This window comes from Leptonychotes weddellii, chromosome 3, assembly GCF_054177405.1.
Source record: "Leptonychotes weddellii isolate Sample4059 chromosome 3, ASM5417740v2, whole genome shotgun sequence".
Taxonomy (NCBI): domain Eukaryota; kingdom Metazoa; phylum Chordata; class Mammalia; order Carnivora; family Phocidae; genus Leptonychotes; species Leptonychotes weddellii.
Genome location: NC_138371.1, coordinates 77,381,344 through 77,399,442, shown reverse-complemented (window position 1 = coordinate 77,399,442; position 18,099 = coordinate 77,381,344). Strand labels below are relative to the sequence as shown.

The window sequence follows — 18,099 nt, the reverse complement described above, 5'->3', positions numbered from 1 at the left end:
CCGAACTCTTGACAAAATCAGATGTCTGAAATTTCAATCAAGTGCCCTGAGTTCCAGTGGCAGCTTTACTCCTTGAAATAGGACAGCTTCTCTCCCGTCTGGAATCCCCAATCGTTCAAGGAATGGGACTAAGCCATTGGATGTCAGCTCCAAATATGCTGATTTCTCAATGCCCGAAAATAAACTGCTCCCTTCAAACTCCCAGTAATTGGTTGATGTACCACTTTTGAAAAGTCTCTTACATCCTCACTATTGCTCGGTGAAGCTTTACCACCTCCCCACTTCAAGGAAAAAAAAAAAAAAAAGCAATATAATGTACTTAGTGAAACCAGCAAATTTGTCATTTTTGCTACTTTAGCAAAAATGTTAATACTTCAACTTTTTGTTAGGGATGTCTTGGAAATTTTGCTTATTTTTTTTTTTCCCTTTGGAGAGTTTAATGTGTACCTTAGTGCCCCCTTTCATTATTGGCCTGGCCTTCTTCCCAGCTCTTCCCTGCTGACTCCGGACCTATCCTGGTTATTTTGTGGTGGTGGCTGGCTCTTGGTCATTCAGACATGTTTGTGGCTTATACGTGTATCAAATTAGATGCCTCAGTCTTCTAGGTCTCCTCCCTATACCCTGACAAAATTTGTCTTGCTCACAAATCTTCACTGGCCTCCCTATCCTTTTTTTTTTTTTTTTTAATCATCTATCTCTTTTGTGAGCCTAAGAAATGCTCAAATGCCTATCTCTACTCACAGTGAAAATGGCCAAATCATAACAACTCAAAGGTGTCCTTCTTACTCTTTTTAATCCTTGAAGATACAGTTTGCCAATGAATAACCTTGATGTTTAAGCTTGCAACCAGTCATGTTTATACTGAGGCTCTAGGGAATGAAGCAATGACTATAATAACCATATATTCTTCCCAATTTCAGTTGAAGAACTGTATTTCCTTGCTGACTAGCTAAAAATTCAAGTGGCAAAGACCATTAGAATCTGTGTAATATTTCTCATATTTAGTTCTGCAAGATTTTATTTGGTTTTCTCAGACTCCTGTGGACTCCTGGGAGCTATGCAGCAGAGAGTTAAGAAAATGACTTGGAGTTTGATATCAGGGCTCAAATCCTAATCTTGTCTCATCATATCCATAGGATTTGGGCAAGTTACTTAAGGTGTATCACCATTTTCTCATCTGTAAAATGGACTTGATAATATAATCTACCTGAGAGCATTATTGGAAGGAGTAATGAGTAATTCATCTAAAGAACAGTGTCTGCCACAAGGTAACAAATGTCAGTTCTTTTTTTTAAAGAGTTTATTTATTTGTCAGAGAGAGAGAGAGAGAGAAAGCACAAGCAGGGGGAGCAGCAGGCAGAGGGAGAGGAAGAAGCAGGTTCCCCACTAAGCAAGGACCCTGATGCGGGGCTCAATCCCAGGGCCCTGGGATCATGACCCGAGCTGAAGGCAGACGCTTAACCAACTGAGCCACCCAGGCATCCCCAAATGTCAGTTCTTATCATAGCACCATCTGTTGATAGCTATGACAGCATCTAAGACTCTGATCTATAAATTTTACTTAGATGCTTTTATTCCTTTGTAGGTTCTTTAAGAGTAAAGACTTGAGACTCTTCATCTCTGTGTTCTTAATGCAGCATCACAGCGCTTCATATAGTTACTACATAAACGTGTTAAATGGATGGATGGATGGATGGATGGATGGATGGATGGATGGATGGATGGTTGGAAATATGAATATATAGCATCAGGGTTGGTCCTAAGCAATCACTTTAAAATCATGAGGGGTGCCTCTGGGGCTATCGCCTTTCTATCTTCTCCTTCAACTGTTTAGATAGTGTTGCCATTCCAAGTTTGGACATGCTCCAAGCCTTGTTTTTCCTCCTCTTTCTTATCACAATTTTCTTCTGTTTAGTCCTCCTAAGTGACTAATTATCTAGTGTGATCAGTAAGTAAAAGGGGCTTTATGTGCCATGGCTTTAAGATAGCTTGTATATTTTATCAGATAATTTTTTTTCTCACTGCTTCATTCCACAGAAGTGACTAATATGGGGATTTCAATGGAGCTATTAGAAAAAAAAAATATTTTCTGTAGGAGGCTTTTGGACTTAAAAAAAATCAAACCCTATAAACATCTGACTTCTTTACCTGGGGCTAAAGCTAACCCTGAACAGTCCTTTGTTCCAATATATGAACAGCTAATAAGCTCATTTTGCATGGAGAGGTGGGGGTAAATATATGAAAGACAAAGAGACCACCAGGAAACCCCTGTGGCATATGCTGAGTTACAGCCCAGCGACAGGAGTAACACATGCAGTTCAGCCTCTCTCCCCAACCCCAGGGGAAGAGAAGCCAGAGTGTCAACATGAAATATTCGAGTCTCATATTTTCCAGGTGTACACAAGCCAAATCTTGCAATGATGTTGGCGACTTCTTCGAATTGCAAAATAATGGAGAAATTTTCAAGTGAATGATTCTCTGGCTCTCTTAAGAATATTCTTTATTCTTGTTCTTTCAAATTATTTCAACACGGGTGGAAGGTCAAAGTGGAATTCAGACTAGTGTCACAGATTTTGCTGAGGCAACAGGTATGTCATGAAGGCTTCCTAAAACTGAGCATACAATGGATGAAACAAGAATTGAATAAAAACTCTGAAATTTAATATTCACAATGTTGAGGCATTTATTATAAGCCAGAGTGGGACTGTGTCATTACCAGTTTTCCAAATGCCTGGATAGTGGCTGCTGGTTATTAAAAGAGTATTAGGAGCACTGTTGAAAGGGTAATATAGTAGGGAGATGGTTATGGCTGGCATTAGCTTTTCACTGTAAGCAATCCCCACTCATTGTGAATGCCCTGAAAGGAGTTTGTAAAGGAAGGTGTAGAGGAGAAAGGGAAGGGGATCTTGGGCTCACTCATGGTAAAAAGAGTAGGTCTGAAAGGGAAGGGAAAACTATTATAGGGGGTGAAAAAGGAAAAGTCAGAGGCAAGAAGGAAGATCCAAGAATTTACTTCTACAGATGCAAGGGAAAGACATATCGATCAGTGGAAGATATTACTTGAAGAAGGTGGAACAGTGTGATAAATAAGGAACAGAGGGAGGATATATTTATTACTTACCTACTATATTCTGGGCAGAGTTGGCCATGTTCTGCCACACCATCGGTCCTCTAATGTAGGTATTTTTGGTCCCCATTTCATAAAAGATTAAATTGGGGCTCACTGGGGTAAAGCCACATACCTCAGGCCAGTGTTAAGTAAATCAGGTTCAACTCCAGTGCACATTGTCTGGTCCCATCTGAATTTTTTCTGTACCTTCTGCACTTTTTTTCTGGACTTTCTGCTTCACAAGTGAGGACCTTTGATTTAGCTCTAACGTGTTAGTCTCCTAGGTAAGCTCCAGAGGGAGTGGCATGGTATGGCAAAGAGAAAGCTGTCACAGGAGTGGTGGAACACTTAATTCTAGTACAAGCTTTGTCACAAAGTAGCTATGTGAATCTAACCACTAGTCTAGGCTCCTTTCTGCCTCATCTGTGAAATGAGGGAATGGGGACTCAATGTTGTCTTAAGGTAGCTTTTGGTTTCCATATTCTGTGGTTCAATTGAGTTAAATGAAAGTGAACATAACTAGATGAAGGCTGGGCTTCTAGAAATAATATGTTCATGTATTCCCTAGCAAGTAAGGGTCACTGAGAGAATGGCTTTAAATTTATATTCCATTTAGAATATCATGTTAGTAAGATGCAAAAGAAATTACATGAGAATGTTGAACAAACATGAAATTCAGAAGACAGATATTTCAAAACTTTTTGGAAAGCAATTGAAGGGAAGAAAGAAGGGAAGTCGGTAGGAGAAAGGTTGAATCAAAGTCCCCCCCCCCCTTTGGGGAAACAGCTGCACTACTAAATATTCCTTCCTCATACCAGAGTTGTGTACTTGTTTCAGAATATGGAATCCCTTGTAGCGTTTTTCCCCATTCTTACCGGTTCCACAGTGGATTATATCCCTAGCTAGGTCATTCCATATTCTTTATTTTATAACTTGCTCTAAGTATCTTAAGTATTAACAATTAATCTAATCGATCTTTGTATTCAATTCAGAGACTGCTAAACTAAAATAATACAAGTTATAATCATGCTGCCTAAATTAGACTTTAAATCTCTAATATAGTTTATAGATTTTAAAATTATTTTTATATACCAAACTGTCTCCAGATTCTTTATGCACTGAGGTAGGTATGAATAATTAGATTAAATTGCAAATACATTATGAAATTTGATTTTCACACAATCTTACGGAGAAGATAAAGCAGATTGTATCGTTTTCACGAATGAATCTGAGGCACAGAAAGATTAATACTCTTGCTACCGTTTTTTGTTGTGTTTCTGTTTCTGTTTTTGTTTTTAATTTAGGAACCATATTCCTTTATTGAAAGGAATGGTGAAATTGGTTGGAAGAAAGAAAATCTTAAGCGAATGTTTTGCAAGGGCAATACTGCAATATGCCTGCCCAGCATGGTGATCGGGGCAAGTCACCCAGTGGCCATGTGGAAGGCAGACAAGCTGAGTTCTTACTGCCAAGGACCACGCGGGGCTTGTCGGAGGTACTCTGCCTCGCTGGCCTTCAGGGCCCCCATCCAACGCAGGTTGGTGAGATAGCCACGCATTCTTTGAAGGACTTGACCTGCTTGTGGAGGGAGGGACTCTCTAGGAACTCGCACAGGTGGGCGTCGGTCCCATCAGTGCCCAGCTGGTGCAGATCAGGGAGGCGGGTCCCTCGCTTCTCCAGGTGAAAGGCGCATGCCTAGGCTTTTGCGGTGTCTGCAGCGCCCACAGCCCCGCATCTTGATGCTGGGAGGCGATGGGGCCGGCGCTGCTTCTCAGCCACCTGGGCTTGGCGGTGAGCTCCCTCACCTTCCTCTCCAACCCGAGCTGATGTGGGAAGTCCAGGCGGAGCGCTGCAAAGCCGCGTCCTTGTGGGTGTACAGGTAGGAGACATAGAGTGCCAGGGTGGTCTGGCTGTTGACGGCGGCCTCGCAAGTTAATTAGTAGAAAAAGGAGTCTGGAACCCAGGTGTCCTAATTCCAGTTCAAGCCCTAATCCCTTGATTATGGCCTGCTTCCTGGGGGGTTGGGGACACCACAAAACTGTAACATCAGACAATAGATGGAGATGTGCAATGGGAGACAGGGAGTAGAATTAAAACAGTCTGGGTGCTAATGTGAACTTCACGATTTAAGAGCTGTTTGGCTTGAGGACAAACACACTCAACCTCTCTGAACACTTAAAACAATCTTTCTGAACTTTTTCTTCACTTGTAAAATGTGGATGATTACCCGAAGCTTGAAGGCTGTCCAAAGGAAATAAGATTATCTCTGAAAATAATTAAAATATACATTGTACAAATAATAATTGTATTATTGTGACTATAGAGCCAAATCTTCAGTTATCTATATTTTTGTCATATAGCAACAGCATACATAATTTAAATAATCCCAAATCTATTCATCATTCTGTTAATTTTAATAGTTTATTAGTAATTAAAAATATAACATGGCTATATTATCATAAGGAAACTAAATATTGAAAAATGAATCTTGTTTCTCTATTCCTAGATATGTAACACACTTCTCTGATCCATGGTTCTTAAAGTGTGATCCCCAACTTATAGCCATCCCGATCACCTGGGAATTTCATAGAAATGTAGGCTCTAGGGTCCCTCCCCAGACCTACTGAATCAGAAACTCTGGGATTGGGGTTAGGTAATCTGTGATTTGACAAGTTCTCCAGGTGATTCTGACTCACACTAATGCTGGAGAACCAAAGCCTTAGTTTAAAGCACTATCTTAAGTAAGTCCTGTCAAATCCGTGAATATTCATTGAATGGCTATTAAATGTAAGATACTGTGCACACTGAATTGAATTAAAGAATAAAGCTGATCTCATGATTCTGCTTCCTGACATCCCATAGTCTTTTTTTTTTAAAGATTTTATTTATTTATTTGAGAGAGAGAGAACAAGAGAGAGAGAGAGCACATGAGAGGGGGGAGGGTCAGAGGGAGAAGCAGACTTCCTGCTGAGCAGGGAGCCCGATGCGGGACTCGATCCTGGGACTCCAGGATCATGACCTGAGCTGAAGGCAGTCTTTTAACCAACTGAGCCACCCAGGCGCACCGACATCCCATAGTCTTTAAACAGAAGTAGGGAAGGGCAAAAAACTGTGTCAAGTAATACAAACATTAAGTTTGAAATCCAACTCCTTTGGGTTAGAAATGGCAAGTAATTGAATTCAGGATATAAGGATTTCCCTTGTTAGGTAACATTTGAGGCTTACCTCACATGCCCAAGGATAGGGTCTTGACAGGATGTGTCAAGATGTTTAATACAGGATTTGTCTTTCCCATTAATATCACAGATCAGGAATATACCTCAAACCATCCAATTTCTCTCAATGAAAGTAGGAGAAAGAGAAGGAACACTATTCTGTCACAGGATCTTTCTCTGTTCTGCTCAGGTCCTTGAACAAAGATAAATTGAAGGAGGAATGGTGGAAGAGTTGGTACTGTATTCAAAGTAGGTCAGGTGAAAAAACAGACCAAAAAACCTCTCAAAAGCCCTCCCCCACCCTACCTGTAGCATTATTGTTAGGGAGGTTTTAATAAGGTGAGGGAGAATCTGTCTGTTGAGCACATTCCCCAAGTGCATGTTGTGAGAAAGTGATTCAGGAATTGAGACTTCCAACTATTCTGAAGTCATAAAAACATTGGGGTTATGCCCTCACAATTTATATTTATTTGGGTGTTTATTTTCTATGACTTTTATAAATATGCAACTCAGACATAGAATTTAAAGGAAAAATAAGACAAGCAAAAGGAATTGCTAACATTTTCTTCACGCAACCATTGATTAGCTTTGCTCACTTTAATGTGAAGTTACTAATTTAGTTACTAAGGTGAAAAGGCATTAGTGGTTACAGTGGGAAAGGAAAGATGGATCTGTTTTCTGGGTCCCCAGGCAGCAGTGATCCAGGTAGATATGGGATGACTGCAGTTTTGATGGTTTTTTGTTTTTTTAATTTTAATAATTTGTTTAATTATGTTATGTTAGTCACCATACAGTACATCATTAGTTTTTGATGTAGTGTTCCATGATTCATTGTTTGCGTATAACACCCAATGCTCCATGCAATACGTGCCCTCCTTAATACCCACCACCGGGCTCACTCATCCCCCCACCCTCCTCCCCTCTAAAACCCTCAGTTTGTTTCCCAGAGTCCATAGTCTCTCATGGTTTGTCTCCCCCTCTGATTTCCCCCCTTCATTTTTCCCTTCCTTCTCCTAATGTCTTCCATGCTATTCCTTATGTTCCACAAATAAGTGAAACCATATGATAATTGTCTTTCTCTGTTTGACTTATTTCACTTAGCATAATCTCCTCCAGTTCCATCCATGTTGATGCAAATGATGGGTATTCATCCTTTCTGATGGTTGAGTAATATTCCATTGTATATATGGACCACATCTTCTATATCCATTCATCTGTTGAAGGACATCTTGGCTCCTTCCAGTTTGGCTATTGTGGACATTCCTGCTATGAACATTTGGGTGCATGTGGCCCTTCTTTTCATTACATCTGTGTCTTTGGGGTAAATACCCAGTAGTGCAATTGCTGGGTCATAGGGTAACTCTATTTTTAAAATTTTGAGGAACCTCCACACTGTTTTCCAAAGTGGCTGTACCAACTTGCATTCCCATCAACAGTGTAAGCGGGTTCCCCTTTCTCCACAACCTCGCCAACATTTGTTGTTTCTTGTCTTGTCAATTGTTTCCATTCTAACTGGTATAAGGTGGTATCTCAATGTGGTTTTGATTTGAATTTCCCTGAAGACTAATGATGTTGCACATCATTAGCCTGCAGTTTTGATGGCTAGCACATATTTGAATATGCTGTACCCTCTACAGACTAATATAAAATCTGTTCTCCCCCTATCCTGGTGCTTTCTAGATAGACTAGAAGCCACTTCCAGTGATAGGGTGGTCGCCATGGCAGTAAGAAGAGGAATGTCCAAACTTCCTTGGCTGACACAATACCCCTTGCTTCATGACTCACAAGCTCATGGTTTTGTAGACAGAACCAAATTAGCAGTGTGTTTGTGGGTGCTTTGGAAAGGTGGGGAGTTAAAGGGAAAGGATTTTGAGAAACCCAAGTCAGGTTTAAAGGTATAGCTTTCAATAGCAATATAATAAGTAAGAATTCAGGGAACACCAAAAATTGGAGGCAGAAATGACTCTTCATTTGGAAAAAAACTTGGATAGGTTTTGGGGTGAATTTTTGTCTCTGTTAAATGAGACTTCCATTTTGTGTGTGTGTGTGTGTGTGTGTGTGTGTGTGTTCAGTATTGACCACAGATATTGAGGAGGTGATTTTGTTCAAGGAAAATAATAGGAGAAATAATCAGTCAGTTTCATCTGGAAAAAAATGCCAGGCAGCTTCTGTAGGCTCAGAACTTAACCTATCATAGAGAAAGTATAGCCCACTATATTTATAATAACGAAACCCAAGTCAACAGGTCAAGACCTTTTCCAGGTATCTATTTTTCAGACCAAATGTTCTCTTCAAATAATGGAATAACCTAAGTTTACTGCCTGGTACTTTGTAGCAAGAATCAAGACATTCAAATCCTACTCTTCCATGTCCTCCCACATATACCCTGTATGTATGCACCATGATTAGACAAACATTGCCATATTTGCTGTGACTACAGACATACCTTGTTTTATTATGCTTTGCCTTGTTGCACTTCACAGATAGCTGTTTTTTACAAATTGAAGGTTTGTGGCAACACTGAGTCGAGCAAGTCTGCCTATGCCATTTTTCTAACAGCATTTGCTCACTTCATGTCTCCGTGTCATGGTTCAGTAATTCTCACACTATTTCAAACTTTTCATATTATTATATTTGTCATGGTGATGTGTGATCAGTGGTCTTTGATGTTACTATTGGAATTGTTTGGGGGCACCGTGAACCAAACCCATATAAGAGGGCAAACTCAGTAAATGTGTGTGTTCTGACTGTTCCACTGACTGGCCATTCCCCATCTTTCTCTCTCGTCCTCCCTCTCCTCAGTCCTCCCTACTCCCTGAGACACAACAATATTGACATTAAGGCAATTAGTAATCCTACAGTGGCCTCTAAGTGCCAGGGGAAAGGAAGAATTGCACATCTCTCACTTGAAATCAAAAACAAGGAATGGCTAGCTTAGTGAGGAAGGCATGTGGAAAGTCAAAGTAGGCCCAAATCTAGGCCCCTTGTACCAGTTAGCCAAGTTGTGAATGCAAGGACAAAGTTCTTGAAGGAAGTGAAAAGCGGTACTCTAGTGAACACACGAATGATAAGAAAGTGAAACAGCTTTACTGCTGATATGGAGAAAGTTTTAGTGTCTGAATAAAAGATCAAACCAGCTACAGCATTCCTTTGAACCAAAGCCTAATCCAGAGCAAGGCCCTAGCTCTCTTCAATTCTAGGAAGACTGAAAGAGGTAAGGTAGCTACAGAAGAAAAGTTTGAAGCTAGCAGAGATTGTTTCATGAGGTTTAAGGAGAGAAGCCACCTCCATAAGATAAAAATGCAAGGTGGAGCAGGAAGTGTTGATGTGGAAGCTTTAGCCAGTTATTCCAGAAGATCTAGTTAAGATAATTAATGAAGGTTTAGCTACATTAAACAGCATATATTTTTTAAAGATCTATTTGTTTATTTTAGAGAGAGAGAGAGAGAGAGAGTGGGAAGGACAGAGGAAGAGGGAGAGAAAATCTCAAGCAGACTCCACACTGAGCACAGCCTGACATGGGGTTCAATCTCACGAGCCTGAGATCACGACCCAAGCAGAAGCCAAGTCAGATGCTTAACCAATTATGCTACCCAGGTGCCCCTAAACTGTATATTTTTAATGTAGATAAAACAGCCTTTTGTTGAAAGAAGCAGCCATCTAGGACTTTCATAGCTAAAGAAGAGAAGTCAATGCCTGGCTTCAAAGCTTCAAAGACGGACTGACTTCTTTGTTAGGGGCTAATGGAACTATTGACTTTAAGTTGAAGCCAGTGCTCATTTACCGTTCTCTAAATTCTAGGGCCCTTAATACTTATGTTGAATATACTCTGTTTATGCTCTATAAATGGAACTACAAAGCCTGGAGGACAGCACATCTATTTACAACATGTTTCATTGAATATTTTAAGCCTACTGTTGAGACATACTGTTCAGAAATAAAGATTCCTTTGAAAATATTACTGCTCACAGACAATGCACCTGGTCACCCAAGAGCTCTGATGGAGATATACAATGAGATTAATGCTGTGTACATGACTGCTAATACAACATCCATTCTGTAGCCCATAGATCAAAGAGTAATTTAGACTTTCAAGTCTTATTATTTAAGAAATATATTTCCTAAGACTATAGCTGCTATAGATAGTGATTCCTCTGATCGATCTAGAAAAAAAGTCTTTTGAGAATCTGGGAAGGATTCACCATTCTAGATTCCATTAAGAACACTTGTGATTTATGGGAACAGGTCAACATGAACAGGGGTTTGGAAGAAGTTGATTCCAACCCTCCTGGATGACTTTGAGAGGTCAAGACTTCAGTGGAGGAGGTAATTGCAGATATGGTGAAAAGAGCAAGAGAACTAGAATTAGAAGTGGAGCCTGAAGATGTGACTGAATTGCTACAGTCTCACAATAAAACTTGAATGGATGAGGAGTTGCTTCTTCTGGATGAGCATCTTCTGGATGAGCCTCTAATTCTTATAGATGAGCTCATCTTATGGATGAGCATCTCAAGATGGAAACTACTGGCAAAGATGTATAAAAACTGTTAAAATGACAACAAAGGACTTAGAATATTATATAACTTAGGTAATAAAGCAGCAGTAAGGTTTGAAAAGATTGACTCCAGTTTTGAAAACTGTAAAGTTAAACAGCATCACATGCTTCAGAAAAATTGTTCATAAAAGGAAGAGTCAATTGATGAGAAAAGCTTCCCTGTTGTCTTATTTTAAGAAAAGTCCCCCTCCCAAAGAAAATAAATGACCACAGCTACCCCAACTTTCAGCAACCACCACCCTGATTAGTCAGCAGCCATCAGCATCCAGCCATCAACATCCAGGCAACCTCCACCAAATGCCCTATGAGCAAAAATTGACTGTGTGTGAGCTTCAAGGATTCTTTTTGTTTTTGTTTTTGTTTTTCAGTTAGAAGGAAGAAGACCCCAGACTCATTAGTATTGTGGGAAGGAAGAGTGAGATGGGATATGATCCAATAGACCAACCACCCAAAAGAGAACTTTCCAAATAGAAGTCACAAATTGTATCTCCCTTCACAGGTGAAACCAAATCCTCCTGTTAACACTAGAAAAGGTCTTGAGAATGAAATGTGGGTAGGGGGAAGAAGAAGCAAATGAAGAGACTATATTCCTTTGTATAGCTTAGAACACTTAAAAATTGTCTGAAAATCTTTCAAAAATCAATGGGAATCTTCAAGTACTAAATCCATATATACCTGGGGATTAAACGATGAGCCAAACTGAAGATATAATATTTCTAAAATATTTCCTTCTACAATGATCTTGAATTGAGAATCAATTTTGCTGTCATTATTGACCAAGTGTAAAGATGTTCTTCACAAAATTTCACATCACAGAAGTATTTTGAGAACTTTCTAGTTTCATGAGTCTACATATTCCTGATCCAGGATGTGAACATGTTTCATCTCATTTTTCAACTCTGCTCTCTTGGTGGTGACTTCATGTTGTATATTTTGAAAATAATTCATACACCATAAGATTTCCATGATTAACTTTCAATCACTGCCATTGGTATGGTGAGAGGAGACAAAAGTATGTATTCACGTATTTGACATTCAAAAAAAAAGAACAGGAATAGGAAGTTAAAGGAGGAGAATGAGAAAGGCTGGTAGATGTTTGTGCTTTATACAGAAAGTAAGATGGAGCAAGAATATCATATGAAAATTTCTAAGATTTCCAAGGACAGGACAAGGCTTATGCTTCAAGATCACATGGCAAGAAAGTACCAGATACTTGGCTTAAAACAATTTTAACATTTTGGTATATAAAAAAAAAAATTGTGTACTCTTAAAATGTACTAAAAACAAGCTCAAGCTAGAGCAAGCTTGTGGCTCTTTGATGTAGGACAAATTCAGGAAAGAGCCGTTGGAGCCCTATGAGTGAGTTTTCCCAAAGGATTATAAAAGGATGCAGTGCTGAGCCAGTGCACATTCCTTCTCACGGTCTCCTTTACCTTTTCCCTGCTTCCTTTCTGATGTCTCTTGTTGTTTATGGCTGAACATTTAGGGCTTCTTCCTTTTAACGAATTCTTTAGCCTTTGACTTGCCTGTCACCACTGAGTTTTATGCTTTTGTTGTAAGGCAGTGAACTTGCTCCACACACAGTCCAAATTGAGCAAAAACCCCTTCAAAAGCCCCCCAAATGATGGCATTGTCCTTTTTAATGTACACTTAGAGAATGAAACAATCGGTTTCATTCCTTGTGTTAGAACAGCTGGAATGAAATGAATAGAGGGGGCTGAGCACTTCTGCAAAATCTTTGATAATAGAGAAGTACAAGTGTTCCCCATCAGCAGTAGGATGATAATTTCTCTGGTATGAATGATGTAACCAAGTGGTTGTATATTACTGCCCCATTCTTTCTTGTCCCAAGACACCCTTGGAAATGTGATGCTACATCTCAATGGGATTTTCCAGTACAAAGATTCTTTTCAAATAATATAATTGTGAATACACACCACTCCTACAGAGGTAAGTATACTGAAGATGTGCCAAAACATTAGGGCAGAAATTCAGTTCCCATGGCACACAAGCAGGAATCCAGCCATTTGCAGCAATAAATAAATTTTTTGTAGACTCCAAGATTATAAAGTATACAGTCTCTATAAGATTCAAATTGCTTGTTTATTTGTTTTGAAGTAAAACAGCCTGATACATGAAACAAGAGAAAAAATTATACAAGAATGCAGAATATTTTTGTTTCACAGCTGAAATTGGTATATTTCTATTGTTCTCCCACATAGGAAGCCTATAGGCAATGAGAAATGATATGAAGAGATAATAATTCTTTGCTTACTCTTGGTTGAACTTTTACTTCCTTGACTTTCAGAGACTATGTAAACAAACAAGTAAAATAAAAACAACAGAAGCACTAAAAAAAATCTTCTAATCTAAGTCTCAACCAAAATGAAGTCCAGGAGAAAAAGAATAGCATAACACTGGAGATAAAATGGGCATAAATAAACAGATAGTTGGGTGTCAAATTTCTGGAAATCATGTCATATGCACAGCAGTTGAATAAACCTGCCATTAGACACGTGAAGATCTACCATGTAGAACACATAATAGACATAATTTGGATGCTCCAAAGGGAAAAATTAATGGCTAACCATAGAGGGGTAGATAACCAGTTCAACATAAGAAAGAAAATTTTAATTACATGTGAGCAACAGTAATATGACCACCATTATTGGGAGTTCCTAAGCAGAGATTGTAGTAAGGAAGACAGAGTATTCCCTGCCTGAATTTCCTAGGCTATCATATTGAAGCTATAATGGTACGGTTTGTATGTAAAGAGATTTACTCACTTAGGAGCACCAAGAAAAATTAAATGTAAGACTCTCTTCTGGTAAGGAAGGGTCTGAATCCTAGATCACTGTCCAGAACTATAGGCTTTAGTGGATACTTGTTTTGATCTAATATTTATTTCCCCTCTTTTTTTTTTTGGCTAAGGTCACCCTGATTTTCCAGGGAAAACCAGCTCTCTACCACTCTTCATTCAGTTAAGGTTTATATGCCCCAGTCCCAGGGGAATTCTTGACATAGATTTGCTCAATAAAATCATTACATGCCTGGCCACAGTAATTTGCCAAGCAATGAGTGTGTGATTCACAACAAGTTAGTTAGGGCTAATGAGGAGTCTCTAGGCTAGTGTTGTTGAGAGATCAAAACAAAAGCTGGAGTTTCTGGAAGTTATTTTGTCATCATGATGAAAGAGCCTATATGAAAATAAAGTCAACTCAGAGTCAAGCAGAGCTTAGATAGGGGCAGAGCAAAAAAGGAGTAAAAATTCATGTAAGTTCTTAAAAACCAGTCATGCCTAAAACTAATTTTACCCCTAGACTGCTTATTCTTTGAGCCTCCCTGTCTCTGAATACCTGTGGTACTTCAGCTTATTTGAGTTGGTTTTCTGTCACATACAACCAAAGTGTTCTGATTACTACATGGATGTCCAGTGAGAACAATAGTGGAAAAACCCTGGAGAGTCAATAGTCACCAAGGGCCAGGAGAAGAGCAATGGCAAATTTGGCTGCCTCATGATTTTGTCTAGGAGCTGGCCTTGAATATCATACACTATTGACCTTAACCAGTATCTCTCTTTAAATCGTTGGTTGAATCTTAATTTTTTTTTCTCTCTCTCAACCTCTGCTAAATTATTTAGTTTCCTCATAGCCTTTCCAAGCCAATCACACTGATTTCAGTTATTCTAGACATTAGGCTGTCTTTTTAAAGGCCCAAATACATGGGTACAATTTGGTATAACAGAAAAATTTGGTAAATTGATTGAAAGTACTTATCTGTTGGGGCACCTGGGTGGCTCAGTCTGTTAAGCATCCAACTCTTGATTTTGGCTCAGGTCATGATCTCAGGATCCTGGGATCGAGCTCCACCTCGGACTCCATGCTCAGCATGAAGTCTGAGGATTCTCTCCCTCTCCCACTGTCCCTCCCCTGCTTGTGTGCATTCTCTCTTTCTCTCTCTCAAATAAATAAATCTTTAAAAAAGTACTTACCTGTTATTGTCTTACTGTAGTCCACCCTTCACTTATTTATTTTTGTACTGAGTTATGTATTATTGAGTTATATATTATCTTTGTGTTAAATTGTTTTTTTTTGTTTTTGTTTTTTTGGTAACTCTTAAATTCTTTAAATACTTTGGTCTGGTCCTTGATACATACTGTTTTTATTTGGAAAGAAATTTAATTCAATTTGATTAGACACAATTTCTAGCACACAGTGAATCCTTAAGCAGTTATTTTTCTGTTTTGTTTCTGATAGAATGTGTTTCACAATGACAGAAGACGATGTGATAAGAAAGCTAGGTAAGTAACTAAATTAGAATGTAGGTTGCCAACATCTTAAGGTAGGAAAACACAATAGGTTTTTCTATTTCTCACTGCTTGTTCTTGAGAAAAAAACCTGAGGAGCTCTACTCTTGTGAAATAGTGAAGAAAGAAAACCAGTACCTTTTTGTTTCTGATTGCAGTGTTTCTTGATTTTTTTAGATAGTAAAACCTGTATAGAAAATAATAGTACTTATTCCAAATATTGAGGTTAAAATCCAAGATTGCTGCATGGTATAAGAAAGTGGTCCACTTTCATTATTTTGAATGTAGCTGTCCAGTTTTTCCAACACCATTTGAAGAGTCTGTCTTTTTCCCATTGAATATTCTTGCCTCCTGTGTCATAGATTAATTGACCATAAAAGCATAGGCTTATTTCTGGACTCTCCATTCTTTTCCATTAATCTATGTGTCTGTTTTTGTGCCAGTAAAATACTGTTTTGATTACTACAGCTTTGTGGCGTATCTTAAAATCTGGGATTGTGATACCTCTGGCTTTGTTCTTCTTTCTGAAGATTGTTTTGGCTATTCGAGCTCTTTTGTGGTTCCAAAAATAAACTCAAAATGGATTAAAGACCTACATGTAAGACCTGAAACCAGAAAATTCCTAGAAGAAAACATAGTCAGTAATTTCTTTTACAGCAGGTGTAGAAACAATTTTCTAGCAATGTCTCCTCTGGCAAGGGAAGTAAAAGTAAAATTAAAATATTGGGACTATACCAAGAAAAAAAAAAAAGCAGCTTTGGACGGTGAAGGAAACTATCAACAAAACAAAAAGGCAACCTATGGAATCAGAGAAGATATTTGCAAATGATATATCTGATAAAGGGTTAATATCCAAAATATTTAAAGAACTTATATAACTCAACACCAAAAAACCCCACAAATAATCGAATTAAAAATGAGCAGAGGAGGGACGCTTGGGTGGCTCAGTCGTTAAGCGTCTGCCTTCGGCTCAGGTCATGATCTCAGGGTCCTGGGATCGAGCCCCGCATCAGGCTTCCTGCTCAGTGGGGAGCCTGCTTCTCCCTCTCCCACTCCCTCTGCTTGTGTTCCCTCTCTCGCTGTGTCTCTCTCTGTCAAATAAATAAATAAAATCTTAAAAAAAATTTAAAAAAATGAGCAGAGGATCTGAATAGACATTTTACCAAAGAAGACATACATGTGTCCAACAGACACATGAAAAGATGCTCAACATTACTAATCATCAGGGAAATGCAAATCAAAACACAGTGAGATGTCACCTCACACCTATTAGGATTGTTAAAATAAAAAAGACAAATAACAAGTGTTAGTGAGGTTGTGGAGAAAAAGGAATCCTTATGCACTGTTGGTGGGAATGCAAACTGATGCAGCCACTGTGGAAAACAATATGGAGGTACCTCAAAAAATTAAAAATAGGATTACCATATGATCCAGTAATCCCACTACTGGGTATTTCCCAAAGAAAATAAAAACATAGTTTGAGGGGCGCCTGGGTGGCTCAGTCGTTAAGCGTCTGCCTTCGGCTCAGGTCATGATCCCAGGGTCCTGGGATCGAGCCCCGCACCGGGCTCCCTGCTCCGCGGGAAGTCTGCTTCTCCCTCTCCCACTCCCTCTGCTTGTGTTCCCTCTCTCGCTGTGTCTCTCTGTCAAATAAATAAAATCTTTAAAAAACAAACAAACAAACAAAAACATAGTTTGAAAAGGTAGATGCATCCCTATGTTTATTGCAGCATTGTTTGGAAGATAATGGAAGCAAGATATGGAAACAACCTGAGTGTCCATCAATAAATGAATAAAGAAGATGTGGTATATACACACAATGTAATATTCTATCATGTTTTTTAAACTAGCAAAACATGTATAGAAAACAATAGTACTTATTTTAATGAGGTTAAAAGTAAAGATTGCCAGAATGGTCTGGGTTAGAATTCAGGGGTTGTGGGATTTAGTCCTGGATCTGTCTCTATACTCTGTTCTCAACCAACAGGCAGTCTAGACCCATGCTTTCTAGACTTGATTGACTGTTGGAATCATTGGTAGAGCTTGTTAAAAGTAGAGATTCTTCAGTGGACCCTACTCCCAAGAGATTCTGATTCAGCAGGTCTGGGGTGAGGCTATGCATTTGTATTCCCAGGGTGGCTGATGTGCTGATCCTTAAAAAATCACTGGTCTACACCTTAGTTTTTCTCATCTTTATAATGTAGGGATCCAGTTAGGCCTATCTATTATAGCCCTAAAAAATAAGAAACAATTTCAAATTTTTAAGGGGATGAAGATTTCAGCTTAGAAGTTCCATACTTTAAAATACTAATAAAAGTTTAACTCTTCTAAGCACCACGTAAGACTATAGAATGAACATTGGCACCAACGAACAGATGTGGGAATAGAAACATTGGATGTTTACATGTCTAAAGTAATCCAGCTGGGGGAGCTTGGGTGTCTTAGTCAGTTAAGTGTCCAACTCTCGATTTCTGCTCAGGTCATGATCTCAGGGTTGTGAGATCAAGCCCGGCATGGGGCTCCATGCTGAACATGGAGCCTGCTTAAGATTCTCTCTCTCCCTCTCCCTCTGCTCTTCCCCCTACTTGCTCACTCTCTCTCAAATAAATAAATAAACAAACAAATAAATAGATAATGTTATCCATCTGGACAGTAAGAAAGTTACGACTAATCTTGTCTCTCAACTCAAAGCCCTGTTTTCTTTTATATGGTATGTATGGTTTTTATAAGTGAACAATAACCCCTTTATAACCGGTTCATGCTGTTTAGAATGGGTATTCTCTATTGCTTGGGTGACACATGCCTCTTGGATATAGCTTTGTGGCAGAGGCAGGTAATAGTTTAAAAGAAGAATAACAATAAGAAATGATAATAGTAATAATAAAGAAGAAGAAAACAACTGCAAAGCACAAGA

General features: G+C 39.0%; 1 protein-coding gene across 16 annotated transcripts in view; it reads left to right on the top strand.

Annotated features, from left to right (window-relative positions):
• The window catches only part of LOC145720557 (uncharacterized), a 256,382-nt gene that overhangs the window by 105,641 nt on the left and 132,642 nt on the right, over positions 1-18,099 (top strand). For 5 of the 16 annotated variants that reach the window (XM_081814500.1, XM_081814499.1, XM_081814495.1 and 2 more), the window contains exons 2-3: positions 4,414-4,646; positions 15,136-15,179. In XM_081814500.1, coding sequence (XP_081670626.1) covers positions 4,503-4,646; positions 15,136-15,179 — 188 coding nt within the window. In that variant the 5' untranslated portion in view covers positions 4,414-4,502. The other 11 variants (XM_081814491.1, XM_081814489.1, XM_081814488.1 and 8 more) reach the window with 7 other exon arrangements.